This window comes from Podarcis filfolensis, assembly GCF_964270895.1.
Source record: "Podarcis filfolensis genome assembly, chromosome: 2".
NCBI lineage: Eukaryota > Metazoa > Chordata > Lepidosauria > Squamata > Lacertidae > Podarcis > Podarcis filfolensis.
In genome coordinates, this window is record NC_139605.1 from 55,724,254 (window position 1) to 55,746,956 (window position 22,703).

The 22,703-nt window shown below is 46.9% G+C and overlaps 1 protein-coding gene across 1 annotated transcript; it reads left to right on the plus strand.

Moving 5' to 3' along the window:
• The first annotated feature begins 144 nt into the window (after positions 1-144).
• Positions 145-22,703, plus strand: RGS14 (regulator of G protein signaling 14). The gene is made up of 16 exons (XM_083603690.1): positions 145-3,623; positions 4,131-5,187; positions 8,796-8,817; positions 9,597-9,751; positions 10,567-10,659; positions 11,477-11,620; positions 11,991-12,140; positions 12,262-12,382; positions 12,514-12,635; positions 14,690-14,893; positions 17,033-17,109; positions 18,750-18,876; positions 19,774-19,855; positions 20,862-20,920; positions 21,229-21,340; positions 21,923-22,703. Exons 2-16 carry the CDS (start codon positions 5,143-5,145, stop codon positions 22,234-22,236), a joined length of 1,827 nt encoding a protein of 608 aa, XP_083459816.1. The 5' UTR covers positions 145-3,623; positions 4,131-5,142; the 3' UTR covers positions 22,237-22,703.

The following is a 22,703-nucleotide window of genomic DNA, read 5'->3' on the forward strand; positions in this document are numbered from 1 at the left end:
CAGGCTGGAAGCAGCCTCAGTATAATGAGCCGGCTTGCTAATAGTTTCCCTAGGGAATCTTCTCTGGACCCATTAAAAAACAAGCAAACCCAAGACTTGCCCTATGAACTTTTACCTGCAGAAAGCTTTTATTGACTGGGTGAGAAAAGTTGTACCATCTCAACTTTTCTCCTCTAACCTGCTGATAAAAGGACCCTTGCCCTCCTAGGGGCTTCGTGTCATCCTATAAGAGCAAAGAGGGTCTGTTGAGTCCTGCACACGCATCCAACTCTTCCTCTGCGCGCGCTCTCTCTCCGCTCCCTTCCTGCGCCCCATCTGATGAGGGAGAGGCGACGGTTCCCTCCGCAGCTTCCCACCCTTTCTCAGGCTGCTTCCTTCGCAGTCTCTGGGGAAGAAAAGAACCAAGCGGCAACGCAGCACCCTCCGCCTCCTTCCCGAGACTTGCCCGAATACGCAGCGCGCGCACCAAGGCGCCCGGGGACGTTTCTTCGAAGGCTCCGGCTGTGGCGCCTGTGGAGAGAGAGATGAAGTCGGATTTCTCGTTTATACTTCCTGCTCCTGTCTCCATGGAAATGCAGAGAGGGCGGGAAGGAGCCAAGGCCGGGGCTCCCGCCTTGCTGCGGCTTTTGGGCGTCGTGGGAGTCCAAAGCTGAGCCGCCGAGTCTCCCAGGCGCTAGGGTCGGCCTTCGCGTGCAGAATCGGAGAACCGCGCGCGACGTGGGTACCGTCCTGAAAGGCTGGCCCCTTCAAGGGCTCGGCCGGGTCACCTTTCCCTAACACCCGGCGAGGTGCAGGGAGGGCAGATGCCCCCCCATCAAGTAAATAAATAAAAATACTTAACTAACTAACTGAGCAATTGCGTCGCATATAGCTCGGTTCTGCCCCCCTAACAAAAGTCCTGCACCCCGCCTTAACATAAATCCTGGCTATGCCCATGACTTGCATTTTAATTTTCTTTCTTTAACGAGAGTAATATACTGCTTAATCGACAAAAACCTCTAACAAAGCAGCGTTGTTGTTATTTACTTCATTTATGAATGATATAAATGGACTTATAGCAGCACAGAGGATGGAGCTCGCTCTTCCTAGGAGGCAGTGATGGCCACCAACTTCGATGGCTTTGAAAGAGGATTAGACAAATTCATGGGAGGAGAAGGCTATCGATGGCCACTAGCCGTGACTGGCTATGCTCTACGTCCACAGTTGGAGGCAGCAATGATTCCCAATAACAGTTGCATCTCTCTCTCTCTCTCTCTCTCTCTCTCTCTCTCTCTCTCTCTCTCTCTCTCTCCCTTTTGAAGAACAGGTTCCCTGGGTCTTTTCTCTCTGTAAATGTGGACAATCAGCTTCATAGTCCTTAGAACACAGTCCCTTTTTGTTGCAATAGACTAAGCCCTCTCGGGAAATTGCATAGGCCTTGTATTACAGCACAACTGATAACATTGTGCATAACAGTAACTGCACAAATCTCCCATTATGAGGAAAGACCCCATCTGGTGTATTGTACCTTTGGAGGCAACAACCAGCATGAAGTTCACTGGGAATGTGGATATAATGTGGATATAATTTGAAGCGCCATGGAAGATACAGGTCAAATGAACAGTAAGAGAATGAAAGAGTATGAAAATAAAATATGAAAAATTTGGCTGCTGCAGTACTAAAAACGAATGCAATTTGCAACCTAAACATTTGCTGGAATGTCAGGCATGAATATGAAGTTCTTGCTGAAGTACTATATATAGATACAGAACATAGCCAAGTAGGAGAGAACCACCCACAATCATTGTCCAAAGCCTGGAAAATTCAGACAAGTAGCAGATCCATTCTTCCTGCCTCTTGCTCCCGTTGCATGACATGATCTAGAAAAGTGACAAGATGATTGCAGCACATATGACAGGAAGGAGGGGGACGTGGGCTCAGAGCTTTAGCCTTCATGCCACAGAGTCCAACAAAGCTGGAATCGAAAGCACTCGTATGCATTAATACACTTTCCAGGTGGGTCAGAGTCTTTCTCAAGGAACAGAGGCACTGGTACCTTTCTGACTGTAAGTGTGGAGGGTGAACAACCCTTTTCCTCTTTGGGACAACCTTCCAGGGCACAATGCAAATAAGTGGGGGGCAGGTGGAGCAATTAATACAAATTTTTCCCTTGTACACTTGGCTGGCTTCCATATACCCTCACACACTCCTCTCCAGGGATGGAAAAACGCGTCAACTTTGGCTTTCCCAATTTTTCATTTTCCCACTCCCACCAGCATCCAGATTCCTCTGCCGAGGACCCAAGAGAGGTGCATTTTTTTTACTCCCCCATCTGTGCTACAGGAAGGAGCCAACCCCCTGACCCCACCATCCACCAGCCTATCTCGGATGGCAGCATTTTTGTTGTCTGTTGAGAACTACCTGTTATAAATTACCACCAGAAGCATATTTGCCATAAATAAGAGTGTTTTCTTCATGACTGATGCAGTCCATATAGAACCTGGGAACTTTTACCTGGCAAATTGATAGACGTCACAGGTAATAGTCTGTACATAAATGATGGGCGCATGTGGTCAATTTTATTTTAGACTTTGAACATTTTTTTTAACCCACTCCTCACTGCAAGCACTAATTACACATCTTCACAGGCAATCTTGACAATGTTTACAATACAGCAACCTCCCTTGTGAATTCTCTACTACAATATTATTTGCAGTGCCTCCCATGCTATACCCATGGGGAGTACCATTGATTGTGCTGTGTTTGTATGACATGCTAGAATTTGCAGCACATTCAGGTAAGCTCATTAATGTTCCCAGCCTTGCACCAGATCAGAGATGTCCAACTGTTACACTTTGGGAGGTCAGTGTATTCTCCTCATACTAGGCCAATGCCCAGGACAATATGTTTAGGTACTATAATGCAAGTGGCATTACTTAGAAGGAGAAGCTTCACTGCTCTGGAGCAAATGTCATGTTTAAAGAATGAATGGGTATTCTGAAATATATCCTCAGGTTGTCAGTGATCCTTTACTTTCTCAGAATATGCATAACAACACAATAACATTACTGTACACAATTATACATTACAAGTGAAACTGGACAACATTTTTTTTTAAATCACACCTTGCTTTGAATTTGAAAGAATTATCAGAAGCTAGTTAAAGTTTTCATTGGAAGGGTCAAATCTATCTCAAAGGCTGCCAGCTTTCCCAGTGAGAGCCAGTATAGTGTATGTGTTGATCCATGTCCTAGAATCTAGGACAAGGGTGGCCATATATCCTACTTTACAGAGGGCAGTCCTCTATTTGAAGGGCAGTTCAATCCAGGCATAGGAGGTAGCTCCTAAGAACTGAGGCCCTTTGCCCCCCCAATAAAATATTTCAGGGGGCTGCCCCCACTCCCCAAGCTGATGGGCATTGCCATTTAAATAGTGTGTGTGCACTGCATCTTGTGATTGCCTATGTGGGGTGGGGCTTACCTGCCTTCCGTATTTCATTCAAGTGTCACCCTGAATCCAGGTTCAATTTAAAGAGAAAGGGAAAGCAGGAGGGCTTTTGGAATTGCCAATCAACAGTGTGTATCGCAAGAGTAGACTGAGCAGGCACACAGGTCACCTGGCTGCAGTCCTCCCTGTGGTGAGAAGTATTGTATTTCCAACAGCAGCAAGAGTTCTTTTAGCAAAGTATTGGAAGACACAAGAACTACCCACGCTGGAAGAGTGGCAGACGAAGGTGATAGACTATATGGGACTGGCTGAGATGACTGGCAGAATCCGTGACCAAGGGAAAGAGACGGTGGAAGAAGATTGGAAGAAATTTAAAGTTTATCTTAAGAACTGTTGTAAAATTAATGAGTGCTAAAATGTCATGGGTAATGTAAAACAGAATTGCAGTGATAAATAATTGGGTAAGAGGAAAAAGATTAAAGAAATTGAATTATAAGTAATTGAAATTAGGGGTTGCTGGAAAGGTTTAAAACAGGGATGCAGAAAAGGGAGGTATGGGGAAGTCGTTGAAATAAGGTTTAAGAAAAAGAGGTTAAGAAATTATACGTGTTTATATGTTTGTTTGTTTATGTGTTGTTAGTTGTATTGTGTTTTAATATATGTTGGAAAAATCAATAAAAATTTATCAAAAAAAAAAAGAGAAGTATTGTATTTCTATTTAAATTTTAGTATTTAAAATTGGTATCTCTATATAAAAATTAGCAGATGCAGTTCTGTGTTCTCTGTTTCTGGCAATGTGTGTTGAAAGTGGCCACCCTAACTAGAACCATGAAGTTTGCTGGGTAATCTTTGGCCAATTGCTCCATGACCTTCCCCACAGGGTAGTTGTGATGATAAAATAGGGGAGGAAGGAATGTATGCCACCCAGAGCTCGTTGGAGGAAGGCTGGGATAAAAATGTAAGAAATAAGTGAATAAATCCCAATATCACGCTTAACAATGTCAGACTGGGCGTCATATCCATTGCTGCCTGGATTAGAGGCCTAGAGGCACTGTATATGTAGTCACAAGGCCCCTGACTTCATGCCAGCAAGCTTGTTTATTAGCTGGAACCTCTTTTGCTATATTGCTACAGCAGAGATTATGAAACAAAGTCCTCCCGTTCCTGATGGAGTCTCATGATCTCCAAGGACAGTTTTCTGTGCTGCATTCGCCTCACATTGTTGTCTTCATTCTCTCACTCCCTCGGCTGCATTTCTGCTGAAGCAACGCCTTGTTACCTTGCTTCCATCTGTTCAGTTCCTTCCCCTGAGGGGTTTCTTGTGGTGGATGACAGTAAATTTCTTTGCCTTTAGCTCCTAATGCTCCCGTTCCTTATCAGGATGCAGAATCCTTTGGGGAAATTTATGCTCTAGCCTTGGACAGTTCACAGAGAGCCCTGGGCTGTTGTGGGTGTCTGTGGGCCTGTGCTCTTCGAAGGAGGGAGTCTCTCTTCCAAACCCCATTTTGAGCTGTGGTTTTGGTTTCCATAGTGACACTTCCTGTGGTAGAGAAAAGAGGTAGTGAGTGCAGCACTGTGAGCGTGGCAGGCAGCTGCACTCCTTCTTTCTCTCCCTGCCGGGGATGCTCAGAAGGCTGTGCTGCAGCCTCAGGGAGGGGCTTCTCCTAGGCTGATGGTCCTGGCTTAGACGGACTACCTGTGACAGCAGCACGAGGCATGCTGGGAAAACCCAAATACCTGGGCGTCCAAAATGGCCGAATGGTGAGTGAGTACACTTCAGCTGCTCCTGGGGGATGATGGCAAGGCCAGAGGCTTGCAGCTCACAAACCTGCAGGGAAATGTGGTTTCTGTTTTGTTTTTTCTGTCCCCAGCAAAGGATGCTTCAGGGAAGCAGCCTTTTAAGGATCTGGGTTGTGTATGCATTTTGGGGTTGTTATTTGTCCAGGAAGATCAGCATTCATTGTTTTTCTCCTTGCAGGGCCTCTCTGGGCCAGCTGGGGTGCCTTTACTTTTCATGGATCTCTGACATCCAGGAAGATAAGTGGGAGGCTGTGACAATGATATTGAGGAGAGGATGGGATTTGACTGTTAGAGAAAGGCTAATCCACACTTCATTTCCTTTGAGCCTGGTGACAAGGAGCCTGTTTGCCCCACCTCGTTCTTTGTAACTTGTGGGAGAGTACATGGAGAGCACTCTCTGCGTGGCTGGTCTGTGTCAAGGGTCTGTGACTCTTGCCTTGCTAACCCCTCGCACTCCACACCCGGCCAGATTGTTTTTTTTGTCTCACACTGAGCTCGAGGGTTTCTGTGGCCTGTGAAATCACAGTACTTTTCAGAGGCTGCAGCCTGCACTGAGAGATGATCTGCCGCGGTGAGCCCAGAAGACCGAGGGCTGGCGTGAGAGTCTCTGAGATCATGTTGCACAACTCAGCATGACTGGCAGCCACAAAAGGCAAGGAAGGGCTGTAATCAGATTAGATGGGCTGACAAAACTGGATGCCGGAGACTCATGTCGTGAGCAAGGCAACAAAAAAACAAAAAAAAGCAAAAAACAAAAATAAGCAAGGAGTTGCAGGTTAGATAAGCTGGTGGTGCTGAAAACCAGCAGCTATTTGTTTAGGGAATAGCAGGGTTCGGTAGGAATGTTAGACGGGAGATAATTGCGAGCCAGCCACAGAAACCCAGTTGGTTGCCTGGAAAGTGGCTTTAGCCTTTGTTTGCCCTGGATGGGGGATCCTATGTGGAATTTCTGTGTGGGATCAGCTTGTAAGAGCCTTTGGAGAGAGGTCCATGGTGTGGTTCATGGAAAGATTCCCTTTGACTATGGTGACAACATAGAGTCTTATCCTATTGTGCAGAGTTCAGGAATCTGTGGCCTGTCAAACACTGTTAGACTTCAACACCCATCAGCCTCAGCCAGTATAACAAATGGTCAGGGATGATGGGAGCTGTAGTCCAGCAGAGGTTCCCCATCCTTTCTATAATGTGGATTCAAATAGAAATATCAGATACTGACCCCAGAGACGGTACCCACATTACTGTTTACTGTGGCCCACTACTGGTGCTTGAAGCTGCGTACACAAGGCATTTGTCACAATCCACATCTATATCCTGTCACTTTTTCTTGAGAAATACTGCTCCTTGGTGCATTTCCCTTCAAACCAGTGCCATCCAATTGGAAAACATAAGCTACATTCATTTCACGGTTAAGCTGAGGTGTGTACAGCTGTTGCACATGTGCAGATGACAGCTTCATGAGTTCAGGGTGGTGGTGGTTTGCAGGCATGGGGAAACCAAACAGGCAATGGGTATCAAGTGAAGACATCCCTGCCCCTTCTCGGCTGTGTACAGCAGTATGCAGTATGGGGGGGGGGTGCTAATGTGTGCATAATCTATGTGTCCTGGAAGTTTGCCACTGCCATGTAACATTAGGTTGAATTCAACCCTGTTTCTGTAGAAACTGTTGTGGGTTTTCAGGAAGGAATGGCTGCTCACGTTCTCATATGGGGAGTTGTTTTGTCTTGCCTGACATGAGAAGGACCAAGCTGACAGGCGTATCCCATCAGCACCCTCCTTCCATTAGTCCTTTTCAGATTTGTGTGATCTGAAAGACCTAGACTGAAGTTCCAGTATGAGGAACCTTGTATGTGCCACAAAGCAATGGCGTAGGCAAAGGACACCACCAACATCTGTATGCGGTTGGCTCGACTAGACTGTGGCACTGTGGCAAGGCTGGTCTCTGTGCCACATCCGGATGGTCCTTGGGATGGGAGTCTCGAGTTGAGGGGTGGGGAACCTGTGTCAGCCTGAGAGCCGCATTTCCTTCTGGGGGCCACATGCCAGTGGCGGGTGGTGCCAGAGGCAAAGGCAGGCAGAGCAACGATTGGCTAGTGTTTACATATACTCAGACAAGCCAAAGAGGTGTTATCAGAGTTTAAATGACACATTCTGGTCAGGCAAAAATAGGGAGGGTGCAATGCAAGGCAGGTGAGGGGTGAGGCTCAAGAGCGTATTGTGGCAGCAGAGAGCCTTAGAGGCCAAATAGAAAGGCCTGAATGGCCACACTTGACCCCTGGGCCTGAAGCACTCCACCCCTGCTCTAGGTCTTGTGTGTGGCCCTTTGGTGCCATTATACAAGTAATGTTGCACGTTGAACACCATTTCTAATTGAACCTGGAATGTCCTACTTTTCCATTTTCTTCCCCTCCATGTCTCAGAGAGCAATTAAAGTGGTGTGTGTATATGTGTATGTGTTCAAAAACGGAGTGCTGCTTATACCGAAAATAAATTACCTACATCAAATTAAGGAAATGGTGGAGCGCATACAAAGCCCCTTCCTATAATTCTGAAGGAAAAGGTCACCAGTCCACTTTAAATCGTTTAATTAAAATGCTTCAGCAGCCAGCCATTTTTTAGGAAACACATGAGGCGTTTATTCCTTTATTGTAAATGGAGCCTTACACTGCAAGCCTTTACATGTCTATTCAGAAGTAAGTCCCACTGTATTCAAAGGAGCTTACTCCCAGGTAACTGGGTAAAGACTGGGCAACCCTAAGCATTTTTAATCAGAATTAAATCCCACTGAGTTCAATAGGATTTACTCTCTGGTATGTTCCTGATCATTCTCACAGTTTTTACTCCTCCTCCTCCTCCTCCTCCTCCTCCTCTTCTTTCCCATCTTTTCCCTGACAGGGACTCAAAGCAGCGTACTGCTGAAATGTTATTTCAGTTCCATTTATCAGTTGAAGGTGTACACAATCCCCTCTCTCACATATTTTTTTTCTTTACAACAATCCTGTGAGGTAGGTTAGGCTGAGAGGTTGTAATTGGCTCAAGGTGACAGATGTATAGGTGTATAAGACATCTATGTGTGCTGGAGATCAAATGCGGGAGAAGCTTCCTGATGTAGAATAGAATGTCCCTATTTTCATCTGAGAAAATGTTGGACGGTATGGAATAGTATTGGCCCTGGGTCATTCCACCTGGGGTGCATCTGGGAATAAGGTGGGCCTACAGCTTACTTTATCCCAAAGGCAGCTGGGTCCAGGGGTGGTAGTGGTAGGCTCCTGCTCTTGTGTAGGTCAGCACCTCCTTCCCACGTATCTTACATTGCTTACAGCGAGTTCTGACCACGGCAGACTTCCACAACAGCAGAGGAGATTGGATGCGGCACAGTTTGGCACTTGTCCTGAAGTCGGAAGCTTTCTGGTAGCAGACGGCTATCTTGCATCTGCTGTGTGCAGCAGAATGTCCTGTGAAGCTGTCTGATGCTGGAGCAGAGGCTGCCTCCGTCCCCAGCGGTACTGGCCCTGCTGCATTCTGCCATATCCCTAAGAACTGTTTTGACCACTCTCATCCTTCTCTTGCAGGGCCTGGCTGTGTCAGATGGGGGTAAGTAGGCCGTCTGTCTTTGGGAAGGGTGCTGGGCATGTGGGAAGGTTAAAGACCTGACCATGACAGCAGGGCTCACTGGCTAGTAGGGGTGGAGCAGTGCAAAGGTTGGTAAACTCTACAAGCAACAAGAAGACCTGCTCACACTCACTCACATTGGCATTCTGAATTACATAAAACAGCTCCAGGCAACTAGATGGTGAAACAAACGTTGCCCAAAATACCTCTCAGGATATTTTGCCGGGACACAGACTGGCCACTTCCAGCTCTAAGATTTATCAGCTGGTATACAGAGGCCAGAGATTTGTTGCTGGGCCAACCCCTTCATTATGTGGAGTTAGGTGTCTACGTCAGAAGGATGCTGGGGGTAGAGGGAGAGATGAGGAAGTATTGGATGACAGGACTGCCTATGCCACATCATGGCCTGCACCTCCTACACTAGCCTGCTGCCCTCAGGCGCAGTGGAGGATGCCATCTTGTTGAAATAAGATTCAGTTGCCACCCCAGTTGGTTTCTGTATGTCTGGAGTGGTAAACCTTTGGCCCTCCAGATGCTGCCAAACTACAAGTCCCATCAGCTCCAGCAATCATGTCCAGTTGCCTGGGATGATGGAAGTTGTAGTTCAGCCACATCTGGAGAGCCAAAGGTTCCCCACACCTGCAGTATGTGAAATGGGGTTGTCATCTAGACCTCTCCCTCAGGTAGCCAAGTTGGGCAGACCCCCAACTCAGTGTCACTCTAGGGCTTGGGAAGGACCTGAAATCTCTCTCTGTTCACAGAGTTAAACAGCTCGGGGGCTCAGGGCAGTAATAACAGTGTGGACAGTCTGCCAAGCACCCAGAACGCCTCTCCTTCTTCGGGGCAATCTGTAGCACGGTGGGCAGAGTCCTTTGAGACACTACTGCAGGACCGACTTGGTGTGGCCTACTTTACTGTGAGTAAGACACAGCACTTCTGTTTATCATGATCTCCCTCCAATCCAGGGCAGGACATGGTCAGTCTGTGGGGCTTATCTAGCCTCAGGGGTGTTGCTAGCTGGGGGCGCCGCAGCGATCCGCCCAGGGAGGTGCCATGACAAGCTGCCCACAGAGTCCACCTGGCGGACACAAGCCCCATGCTGCCGTTTGGGGCAGCATGGGGCCGTGAGCCACCCCCCTCACCTCCCGCACCCTCCTTCCTACGTCCCTGTCTGGCCTGCTAAGCCTTCTCTAGTGGCCTGCCAGCCTCTGACCCAATTTTCTGGTGGCTGCCACTGGGGCAAAAGCATGCAGAATCAAGCAAGGGTAGTGCATTTCCCCTCCCCACCATGGTGTGGTGCTATGTAGAGAGGTGGAAGCCTCTCCACCCAGCCCAGTGCCACAAAGGCTGACAAAATGGCTCCTTCCCTGCTAATTAGATTGACTACCTGAAGAGTGGAGAGAGTGGGGGGGGAGGTATTTTCATACTCATTGCAGAGTGGGGGCAGGGTGGGGAGGCTCCACCCAGTCCAGTGCCACAATGGAGAAGGAAATGGCTCACCCTTCTGTGAGAAGCAGAGGTACACCCCCAGCCCCCCTGTGTATGTGTGAGCCTGCAATAGTATGTGCCTGTTGTAGGGTATACATAATGTTTTACTTTGTGTTGTATTGCATTTGTTGTACCTGGCTGAATGGTGCCTAGATGAACTCTTTGATCTACACAGGACACTAAATTGTGAGAGTCCTGGGACAGAGGGAGGGTCGTCTTCATCTCTACCCCACCTCTTTTTAGGAGTTCCTGAAGAAGGAGTTTAGTGCTGAGAATGTATATTTCTGGCAAGCCTGTGAACGGTTTCAGCAGATCCCAGCTGGCAGCACCCAACAGGTAAGAGCACCACCAAGGCCAGACAACGCAGATGAAACCCAAAACCAGCACAAAGCAGACTCTTTCTCTGCCTGGGGGGCTGAAAGGGAGTGGATATAAGCAAGTGTAGCTCAGTTTGTTCCTAATTTGCCCTGAGTGGGATATTCATATTTATATTTTAACCACAAGGTTTAGAAAATGCAGTTTATAAAATGAAGACTTTTGTTTTGAGGAAGCTCAGTTCTGAACAAGATGCAGGCAGCACGTTTATCATTGCTCAGGAAACACATTGCCTGATTTGGAAGAGGGGATATGTGAAGAAATGTCAGGATGTCTCCTTGCCTCTCAGTTACACTGCATGAACTGTGCTTAAAAATAAAACACTAAAGAAATTCTGTACCCGAGGAAGCCAAATTCTTGGCTGAAAAAAGGTGGATTCTGCTACCTAGACACATTGTGGAAATTGGCTTTTTGTATACTTCCCTGCTTTCGTCACTAGTCATAGGGAAGGGCAAGGAGCCATTTAGCACATTAAAATACTTCTTTTTCATGGCTCGGAAACATTTTGAGTCTCTCTCTGGCTTTGGAGATTTTACCAGGCATGGGAAGGAAGGAAGGATTCTCATAATGTTGAATTTTGCAACCAAATGAATAGCAATTTCATACTTTTCTAGTATTTGCCTACAAGCATTGGTTGCATGCAGCCCTATGACTATAGGAACCCTGACGCTCTTCTCCTATAGCCTACACTAAAGGAGACAAGAAGAGTGGCACAGAAAGCAGCTGTTACCTGTAGTAACGTCATAACTCGTCTCATCCCACATTGCTTTCTCCATAGCTGGCCCAGGAGGCTAGGAGGATCTATGATGAGTTCCTGTCAAGACATTCGGTCAGCCCGGTCAATATTGACAGACAGGCCTGGATTGGCGAGGAGATGCTGGCAACCCCCACTCCTGACATGTTTCACGTCCAACAACTCCAGGTGAGAACAGTCCGCCTTAGTTAGTCTATGAGATATGGGCTTGTGTGGGAATCTAGGAACACCACCTGCTGCTTCTCCAGTCAGTAATGTGAAGCATTGTTGCTGAAGTCTTCTGAGGTAGCAGAGGGATGCAGCTCAGTAGCAGAAAAGCTGCTTTGCATGTGGAAGGTCTCAGGCCCAATCCTTGGCATCTCCAGGTACACCTGAAACCCTGGAGAGTTGCTGCCAGTCCGTGTTGACAATACTGAGCTAGATGAACCAGTGGTCTGACTCAGTATAAGGCAGCTTCCTATCCAATCCAAGTCCTGGAGGGGATCCTGCTTCAGGGACAGTGATGGGCACATGACTAACCCAAGGCTTCTTGCTCCAGATCTTCAACCTGATGAAGTTTGACAGCTACGCACGCTTCGTCAAGTCTCCACTGTATCAGGCATGTGCGAAGGCCGAAAGCCAAGGGCAGCCCTTGCCAGAGCTGAGGCCTCACTCTCGAAGTGGCAGCCCCCCGAGCGACCATGGCAAGGTACGGGGCCTCCTCTTGAACAGGACTGCATGGGAAAGTTAGGGGGTGGCTTTTCCCCACTTCGTCCCCCTAACCTGGCCCAGCATGCTATGAGCTGATGCACTCTCTGGCTTCCCCCTAGAAAACGAAACTAAAAGCAGGGAAATCGCTGCCGCTAGGGATGGAGGAAGGTGGCAACTTAGGCAGCAGGAGCCCTCGGAGATCCTTTCGGAGAGGGGACCGGAGGGAGCGTCACTGGGGAGGTGAGTCCAAAGCCGATAGTTGGGACACCACAATTGTTCAGGTGACTCTGGGTGGCATCAGGGTGGTTAATAAAGTGCACAATTTCCATGGATCACATATCCTCCAAAAACCTGCTGATTCTCTGTCCTAGAGGAAAGAAATGGCAGCGAAGGGCCGTCCCACTGGCGTGAGTCTCAAGGCTCTTTGAATTCCTCGGCTAGCCTGGACCTGGGCTTCCTCTCATCTTACGCCACCAACAGTTCCCAGACTGAGGCAAGTGCTTCTGGGACTTATTTAGCCTGGGGGTTTGGGGGGCCAGGGCAGTGAAAACTGACCTGTGCTGCTGTTGCCTACCCCATCCTGCTTGGGTCACGCTCCCTTCCTTGTGCTAGTAGGCGTTTTGCTGTTGCTTGATGTTCTGCCACGGCTGCTGCACGCTCTGTCCCACCCAGCCCCCACGCAATCTGTAATGGGCTATGTGACTGTGCAGTGTGGAGGAGTTCTCAACAATGTGCAGTTCTGCGAATGCTCCTGCAAAGAGCCGCTGAGGCAGCTCCCAGTATTTTCCGCAGCTGCAGAACCCTGGAACTGTTGAAAAGATGTTGCTTAAAGCCATAGGGAGTCCCAGCTGGTGGGGAGGCAATCCTCCCCTCCTGAATACAACGACTAGTGAAAGGAGAACAGGGAGTGACATTATCCCTGGGGAGAAGCATTGCTAGAAAACCCTGCAGGGACAGCAGGGTGCTGAATATTGCCTGATCTGCATAACATGAATGTAAACTACAGAGTACAGACCTGTTCCGATGGAACCAGCTTCTGGGGAGCAAAATAATGATTTTTATTTTCTTATTGTTTAGCATATGCACATGCATGTACAGCGTACAGTGGTACCTCAGGTTAAGTACTTAATTCGTTCCGGAGGTCCGTACTTAACCTGAAACTGTTCTTAACCTGAAGCACCACTTTAGCTAATGGGGCCTCCTGCTGCTGCCGCGCCACCGGAGCACAATTTCTGTTCTCATCCTGAAGCAAAGTTCTTAACCTGAAGCACTATTTCTGGGTTAGCGGAGTCTGTAACATGAAGTGTATGTAACCTGAAGTGTATGTAACCTGAGGTACCACTGTACTTGTTTCTTGGACAGTAGATCAGATCAGATTTTTCTTTGGCTTTGATAGATATTACACCTAAATGCCAACAGACCAGGCATGATTCAGCACAGTTCACCAGGTTCAGTGGTGCTTATTCACAGGCAAATGTGGTTAGAGCTACAGGCTTAGACTGCAAGAGTGACATGTATGCAAAGGTCCTTGCACTGTATTCATAGCACCAGTGCCAGATCCGCAGAAAGGGGGAGCTGTTGGACACGAAAGCAAGAGTTGCAGACTTTAGGCTGCCAAACTGACACATCTTAGAACCAGAATTTTTTTACACTTTTCTATACAGTACCCAGAATGAGAAATGTAGACTGCAAGAGTAGAATTCTAAAATGTATTACTTCAAACTGTAGGTAGAGAAGGATCATATATTTAAATTGCTCCCCTGTTGTAGTCCCTGCATACAGCAAAACTAGCATATCAATAGGGAGACTAAGAAATGGGTCCTCAAATGCATGTTTGGGTTAAAAGTGGTTCCTGAGTCTGAAAAGGTTGAAGAAACCTGCTATATAGAACCTCCATGTTCAGGAGTGGTAGATCTAACAATACTTTTTGCTGTGAAGCAACAATGCATTGCTGCTTGCATGTTTCCATTGGCATCTGGTTGGCCACTGTGAGAACAGGATGCTGGACTAGACGTTCCCCTGGCCTGATCCAGCAGGGCTCCTCTTGTGTTTGTATGTTATGAGCTTGTCTGAGCAATTAGATTGACCGTGGTGGGAAACAGGATACCAGACAGACTTTGGGTCTTATCTAGCAGAGTTCTTCTTCTGATAAACATTTTTGCAAGATTCAAAATATGGTTTATTAAATAGAGGAAAGTTTAAAAATAAAATAAAAATGGCACCCATCAGAAAAGCACAAGGAGGGCATTATACCCCCCACTTGCCACTTGTGTACATTCTAGTATTCTATCTCCTCATTCTCTATAATGCATGGAACAGCAAATATGTTTTGCACACAGGTGACAGATAAATGATGTACAGTTATGTATGAAAATTCTGTGTTTGTCTATTATCATTGGTACATTTGTCCAGAAGCCTCAAAACACCCACAGACAAAATTATATATCAGACCTTAGGAAATCATCTGGTGTCCACTCTGAGCTTTTATCCTAGTAGTTGAGCCAGCCAAAGAGTGATGCTGAATGTGTTGATTTCTACTTCCTCCAGAACAACAGGCAGAGCCTGACTGGCTCAGAACCCGACAGTCAGAACCAGCCTGTCAAGTACTGTTGTATTTACCTTCCTGATGGGACTGCCTCTCTGGCCCCTGTGCGCTCTGGACTCTCCATCCAGGACATGCTGGCTGGGATTTGCCAGCGCCGGGGCCTCCACCTGCCTGATGTCAAGATCTATCTTGTGGGGAATGAAAAGGTAGGCCCAGCCTATGGGAGGAAAAGGAAAATAGCTTCTAGAGGAACGCCACTGCAGAGATTTTAAGAGGAAGGGATGCTGTGTGTGCTGTATTTCCAGGTCAAATATAGACGGAGACAGCAACTGTAACCCCTTTCAAAGGGCAAAAACTGTCCAGTTGGTGGACAATGCAGTAGCTTCCCTTGTGAGCTGTGAGTTCAGAAGTGCTTGCCTGAAATTTCACTGCAGGTACAAACCCACCTGAGGCAAACCAACATTCTCTCAGACTCAAAAGCCATGCGCAACAATTGCCCGTTTTATAGGGTTGTTGTAAGAATTACTGAGATAATTGTCCCGTAAGATCGGCTAGTTAAAGGCTCAGAATACTAATGATGGATAAGACACTGAAGATGGATTGCTAGAGGCACCAATATGAGTTACACTACCATCATAACTTTTCGAGGGACACCCACTATTCTTCAAGTATCTCCTTGAGTCAGCTAATTTTATCCCACATAGCTGACAAGGAAAGAACTCAAAATGAAATTACTTTAGGTTCACTGCAGGGTGAATCTTTCTTTTGCCCAGGGGTTGGGCCTCTGCATAGTTTCAATTCCTCTGAAATTCAAATACCTTCAATGTTGTTCTTTACAAAGTGCTGCCAGAGACAAATATTTACCCACCTATCCACAGGTAAGCCCCAGAGATCCACCCTGATTGTATATCAAGTATTTCAGAAGGCATATTTGCATTAGGCAAATAATATCCAGCTTATAGCTGATTACAGTGTGTGTACATATACTTATAGGTTATTCCTAATGAAATAATCTCAGAAAGCTTCCTGGTACAAAAGAAAAAAGAAAAAGCATCCTATGCATGTCTACTCAGATGTAAGTTCCACTGAGGTTCAAGGGACTTTCTCCCAGGTAACTGTGTACTGTATAGGATTTCAGAAGGCTGCAATCCTAAACACACTTATTAGGTGATACATCTCTCTGAATTCAGGAGAACCTACTTCTGAGTAAACATGCTTAGAACTACAGTGGTACCTCGGGTTAAGTCCTTAATTCGTTCTGGAGGTCTGTTCTTAACCTGAAACTGTTCTTAACCTGAAGCACCACTTTAGCTAATGGGGCCTCCCGCTGCCGCTGCGCTGCCAGAGCCCGATTTCTGTTCTTATCCTGAAGCAAAGTTCTTAACCTGAAGCACTATTTCTGGGTTAGCGGAGTGTGTAACCTGAAGTGTATGTAACCTGAAGTGTATGTAACCCGAGGTGCCACTTTATGTTTAATACAGTAGTCAGCATTTAAATAGCATTTCTTGCGCATTCGAAGTGCTGCACATGGACTATCTTGGTAACCTTTGCAATAACCTTATAAGGTACACAGACAAAGGACCGAGGCTGACAGATTGTCAGTACTGGTAGGGGCAAGATTTGAACAAAGGACCCCCTCTGTCCTCAAGCCAGAACACTACACTAGTAACCTCTCTGCTTGCAGAGAGTTGTCACTACCACCCGAGTGCACAAATAATCAAATAAAAAATATGATTCCAAAATACTCAAAACAATTGAAAAATAAACTTGATCAAGAGAAAGGCATCTTGAAAGATTAGTAGGCATTGTTGAGGCATCATGAGGAATGTTAGAAAGCGCTGATGTTGCAACAACACATGTGTTGCAACATATGGAAAATAACGGTGGTTTTCATGGACTCATGCTAGGAGGCAATTCATACCTGATGATAAGAAATGTTAACAAGCAAACAAATGTAAATTAGGAAAAAGCCCTTAATCAGTAGGATTGTTTTGTCTCATAATACGTATCATGCAGGATTATTAAAGCTATTTTCCCAGATTTGCATCCTTGGTCTCATTAGCTTTTAAACTCATGCACACCTGTGGCCTTATTTTCTAGTTTTACTTCAAATATGTAGTGCTTTTCTTCTGGGGGGATGCAGGGGTATGCATGCTCCAAAACACTTTGTGAATCAAAGTTTGGCCTCGTTGAGGGGCAGTGTTTCAATATGAGTAGGAAAATGAGAGTACCACTAAAAATTTTTTTAGAAAAAAGCACTGCGTATACCCATATATATACAACAATACATCCGTGTTTTAATTTTTGCTGTATTAATATGTCTGCCTTTGCTTGGTTTTTCACAGAAGCCGCTGGCACTGAACCAGGAGAGCTTAGTTCTGGTGGATCAGGAGGTGAAGCTGGAGACCAGGGTCAGCTTTGAGTGAGTGTAATCGCTGTAGACCCCTCCTGCTCTGCATTGGCCATGTATTCTGTAGCTAACAGGCGGAAACTTTGCTAAATCCCTCTTGACATGGAGCCAGGGCTGTCTGCCCTAGGGATGGGGGCCCATCTTTATTTGTGAAACATAAGCAAACCCAACACCTCTCTGTCACCCAACACCTCTCTGTCTACTGCTGTTCATGCCACTTTTATCTCTATGCTGCTTTTACACACCACACACACTGCTCAGAGCAGCTTACAACAAGGAGAACAGCAATACACCACAAAATCAACAACTGCAAGAACAATGTCATAGTTGTTGTTGTTTAGTCGTTTAGTCGTGTCCGACTCTTCGTGACCCCATGGACTAGAGCATGATGCCAGGCACTCCTGTCTTCCGCTGCCTCCCACAGTTTGGTTAAACTCATGCTGGTAGCTTCGAGAACACTGTCCAACCATCTCGTCCTCTGTCGTCTCCTTCTTCTTGTGCCCTCAATCTTTCCCAACATCAGGGTCTTTTCCAGGGAGTCTTCTCATGAGGTGGCCAAAGTATTGGAGCCTCAGCTTCAGGATCTGTCCTTCCAGTGAGCACTCAGGGCTGATTTCCTTCAGAATGGATAGGTTTTATCTTCTTGCAGTCCATGGGACTCTCAAGAGTCTCCTCCAGCACCATAATTCAAAAGCATCAATTCTTCAGCGATCAGCCTTCTTTATGGTTCAGCTCTCACTTCCACACATCACTACTGGGAAAACCATAGCTTTAACTATATGGACCTTTGTTGGTAAGGTGATGTCTCTGCGTAGTAGCAATAATAAAACAGTATGCAAAATGCAACTTTTCAGTACAATGAATGTAGGAACATGACACCTCCTGGCAGGGGCAAGAACAGCAAAGGAGTTTGCACAGCTTTATCTTAGTCCTCGATGCTCTGGCTACTGCGGCTAAGTCCACTACAAAATAGCTAGGAATCAGGTTATGCCAACCAAATGTCAAGGCCTCAGCTTCCCCAATGGGTGTGCTGCCCCTTTGGTATCCCCCATTCAGGCAGCATTAAGGCTTTCAAAGGCAGAGGGGGTGGGTTAGGTAGAAGCACCCCCATTATCTTCTTCACACTCCCTTGAGTCTCCCATACAGGTACTGGTGGCCAAGTGAGTAGGCCATACATGTTGCAAGCCCCAGTCTGCAAATCTCTTGGGAGATAGCACCCTCCCCCCATCTGCGTGAACCTTGCTGTATCGCCATGAACATAGGTCAGGGCTCACAGCTCCAGAACAGACTCTGCCTCTCAGACCCTAAATCACAAGGGGTTCGCAACATTAGGATTTCATTCAAGACAACCTGCTTGAATATTCTTCTCCCTGCCCACTTTGCTGTGATTCATATATGGGCACAGTATTAGGAAACTACCATCCTTCCTGCATTGCTTTCCTATGTGCTCAGTTTCTGTGACTTTGCCCATGGGCTTCGAATGGGGGAATCAGAACTGTACTCTTTGGTTTCCTACCATTAGGCATCAGGAAGTGAGGGTTATCCTTCACCTGGGGTCGATTACTGGGGTGCACAAGTTATGCCAGGTGGCCGTGCCAGATGCAGTATACTGTGCCCATTGGGTATATTTCTGATGTTTCTTCTCCTTATAGGCTAGAAATCATGCCCCTGAATAAGACAGTGTGCATTCTGGCGAAATCTACTAAGCAGCTGCGGGAGGCTTTGCAGCCCATCGTGGAGAAGTACGGCCTGGATCTCACACGAGTCCTGCTTCGACGGGTGAGAATGGTCTTTGAGGAAGTGAAACAGGACACAGAAATGAAGTCTGGGTGACTCCAGTCCAGTGGTGGGGGACCTGTGGCCTTCCAGATGTTGTTGGATTCAAAGACCCATAAACCCCAGGCAGTATGGTAAATGGTTAAGGAGTATGGAACTTGGAGTTTCCTCCCTGCAGTTTTCCTCTCTGTGGGGTTCTGCTGGGGTCTGTAGGGATGGAATTTCTAGTTACATTTGGATCTTAAGCTTTCCCCCAGGTTTTTTTTAGCACCCCTTGCTCAGCACACAGTGAAACTATGGAAATTGCTACCATAAGTTGTAGTGATGGCCACCAACTTGGATGTCTCTAAAAGAGCAGACAAGATAAGAGCTTCCCGTGTCTACTAGTCGTTGAATACCAATTGCCTCTGAATACCATTACTAGGAGTTCCTCGTTGTTGTGTTGTTGCACTCACGTTCCACTTATGGGTGCAACCTGATTGGCAACTGGGAGAATAGGAAGCTGGGCTAGATGGGCTTATGGTCTGATCCAGCAGGGCTCTTTTACATTCTTATTAGGGACAATGCTTTCCCCTTCTAGCTAAGCAGGAGCAAGTGAAGTGACAGGCCAGGAGAGACTGGTACCCAGACCAGAGTCCATGGTAATGTTCTGTTCCAGCTAGATGCAGGCCATTCATAGGTCCAGCAGCTCTCCAGGCTAGAGGGAGATCCCCCGTGTCTCAGACACCATTAGTTATTTTTGTGGGTTGGTGGGCCACGGCACGTGGCTATTTCTGTTCAGCTTCTTTTTGGAAAGCTGCCCGCTCTAGCAGCATGTATACAGTGTTGTTCTGGTTGTTCATCCACCCTGACATGAAGTCCTTGCCTTGCTGTGTCTCTAACTCTGCTCTCCTGCTGCAGCCTGGTGAGCCCCAAGCTCTTAATATGGAAGAGAAAGTTACCACTGTGGCTTCTCAGAAGCTTGTGCTGGAGTCAGATACAGGTAGGTGAAGCTCAAAGGCACATGTGGTTGCTAATCTAGTATCTTGACCTTGTTCATTTTTCTAGGGATAGTTGGTAGATGGCTTGGCACTGTGCAGTATTAGACAGGGACACCTTCCTAGGGAGGGAAGAATGAATACCTTGTGGATCTCTGGGAGGGAGGGAGGCCGATGCACAGGATTGCCTTGTGTTTCCTGCCAATGTTGAAGAGCAGACCACTAATTTTTGCATCTTCCACTCAATGAGCCTGTTCAGTGTTGGTTGCAGAATGGTGGTGAGGAAATCAGCTCACACTCACGGTGAACAGGCTAGATGAAGAGCCATTTGTCATAAGCAGGGAGGCCACAGGCACAACAACATGTCCCAGGGCATTTATGTGCTGTAGCACGGTGATATTCGTCAGGGGTGGGGGGTCATACCAGATTTCATGCAGTGTTGCATCCTGCTCCACATTCGCTCTGATCAACCACCTCTGTCTCGTAACTTTATAGGTGGCCCACTAGAGTTGGCACTTTTTTCTGGCAGGGCTCCTTTCATAGCTGTGTGATAAGTGAAGATTTTCTCCAGCAGGAAGCAGCAGGGAAGGGGAGAGTCACCTGTTGAATGGGCTCTCATCATACAGCTGCTGAAAACATAGGAGTCTTGTCAGAAAAAGAGAAGGCAACATTGCTACTTCCTCTCATCTTGTACTCCAAACCCACAACTTCCCTAGTCCATGACACATTTGTAAACACAGCATTTCCTTCTTTTTGCCAGTGTTCTTGCTAGCACATGGATCGACACTTGAATCATTTCAAGGACAGTCCATTCATGTTCTCTCAGCTCCCAGTTTATAGGCTTCCAGCCTCTTCCATGCTGTCTCTTCCAGGAAATCCCAATCCATTCTCCATCATGTCTTATTCTCAGCCTTCGTTCCAGCCATCCTCCCATTGTTGTCAGAGCTTAAGGTCTGACTCTTTGTTCTGCTGTCCCTCCAGGATATTTAATATCCATGTGCTTTATTGCAGAAGGGAAACCTCTTGGTGTGAGAAATTCTGCAATAAGCCCTTCTCGTGAGCTGAGTGAGGTGAGTCTTGGCCATGGGTTGTATTACCTTAGCTGGGGCAATTACATGACAGAATGCTGCTCCATTTTTATTTTTAGAAACAAAGCCTTCCTGCATGTAGATCTCAGTGAGAAAAGTTTTGGCCTAGCAGTATTCCTGATAATACTAGTTTTGTATGTCCAGAGATGTCTTTCTGCTCCCCACCCCACCAGCCATGCATATCACCTTGTTTTGGGTTTGCTAGGCTTATGTCATGGTGCTTAGGTAGGTACCGGGTTGGCAGTTTTTGGCTCTGGTTATAATCATGCCTTCTCTTACTGTGGTTCCAGGATGACAGCTCTGTAGAGACAGAATCTGAATCTGATTCATTCAGTGAGGGGTCCTGTTCCTACACTAAGCCTCCTAGAAGCAAACAGAATAGACGCACGTATGACTTGGAAGGTAAATCTTCTCTGATGTTACTTGTCAGATAGGGGAGGTAAGTAAGATGCTTATTACTGACTAGGAAGCAAGCAATGCTGTCCCAGGGAATTAAAGGGTGCTATGTGAATCTGCATACATGTTGACATGTTTATTTCTGTAAATGCATGCAATTTTCAAACTCACTACTTTGTTGTTGTTGTTGTTGTCAATAATAATAATAATAATAATAATAATAATAATAATGTATTACTTATACTCCACCCATTAGGCCGAGCCTCCCCAGCCACTCTGGGCAGCTTCCAACAGGATATTAAAAACACAAGAAAAAATTAAACATTAAAAACTTCCCTAAACAGGGTTGCCTTCAGGTGTCTTCCAAAAGTCAGATAGTTGTTTATTTCCTTGACATCTGGTGGGAGGGCATTCCACAGAGCGGGCGCCACTGCCGAGAAGGCCCTCTGCCTGGATTATTGGCCATTTTTTAAAGAAAGGTTTAAATGTGAAGAAGGCTGTTGAATAGAAAGGTGACAGCTAGTATAATAAATTATTGTTAGGCCGCCAGAACTACAGCAAATTCCTTCTCCCCCCCCTCCCCCCCAGGGCTCGTGGATCTGCTGAACCGGGCACAGAGCTGCAGAGTCAATGACCAGCGTGGCCTCCTGTCCAAAGAGGATCTAGAACTACCTGACTTCCTTCAGCTGCCTGAACAAGATGGTGTCTCCAGCAAGACCAGCTCCTCATCCAGCCCAGCCCCTGAGAAAAAGTCCACATCTGAGGCCCCCAGTGCTGAGGCAGCCACTGTCTCTCAGTGTCAGGCCCAGAAGAAGCAGTTAGTATCTCAGGCTTCCCTTTCAAAGCCGCCTACGGGAACTCCATCATCAGCTGGTCCTGCTGGGAAACCTTCAGCCATGTGACCTCCTCCATGACTCCATTCACCAGCCATACTAGTCCCTTCCAAGAGGCCTAGTCAACCTCATGTTCCTTGCAGTGAGGTCAGGTCCCTCCTGTTCAGTATATGTTGTGGTACCATGTTCTGCCTCACAGAGACTCCTCCCCTCTCATAGGACTATGGTCCGAGGCCTGGCTACAGCCTGCAGCCACTTCTAGGGACCCCCAGCCTGTCTTCCAGGAATAGAAACGTGTCCTCCTAATGTTCTGGCTGACTCTCCTCCCTTGGAACTGCTCGTGCTGGCTGGGCAGGAAAATGCCAGTCTTGCCCACTTGCTGTACCAGACCGTCGTACGGTGTTGCTCTGTGTTGTGAAACAGCTGCCCATGGCTGCCCCAGCAGCAACCGCATCTCTGTGGCAGGTGGTGATGACGCCTGTATATAGTTTGTAATTTTCAGTCTTTGTAAAATGTAAGATAACACCGTTGCTTAA

Excerpts from the sequence above, each read along its gene's own strand:
- RGS14 (XM_083603690.1), top strand. The coding sequence starts at position 5,143 with ATGCTGGGAAAACCCAAATACCTGGGCGTCCAAAATGGCCGAATG. Across the intron at positions 10,660-11,476 it reads CAGCTGGCAGCACCCAACAG|CTGGCCCAGGAGGCTAGGAG; the intron begins GTAAGAGCACCA and ends CTTTCTCCATAG. Across the intron at positions 12,636-14,689 it reads CCAACAGTTCCCAGACTGAG|AACAACAGGCAGAGCCTGAC; the intron begins GCAAGTGCTTCT and ends TACTTCCTCCAG.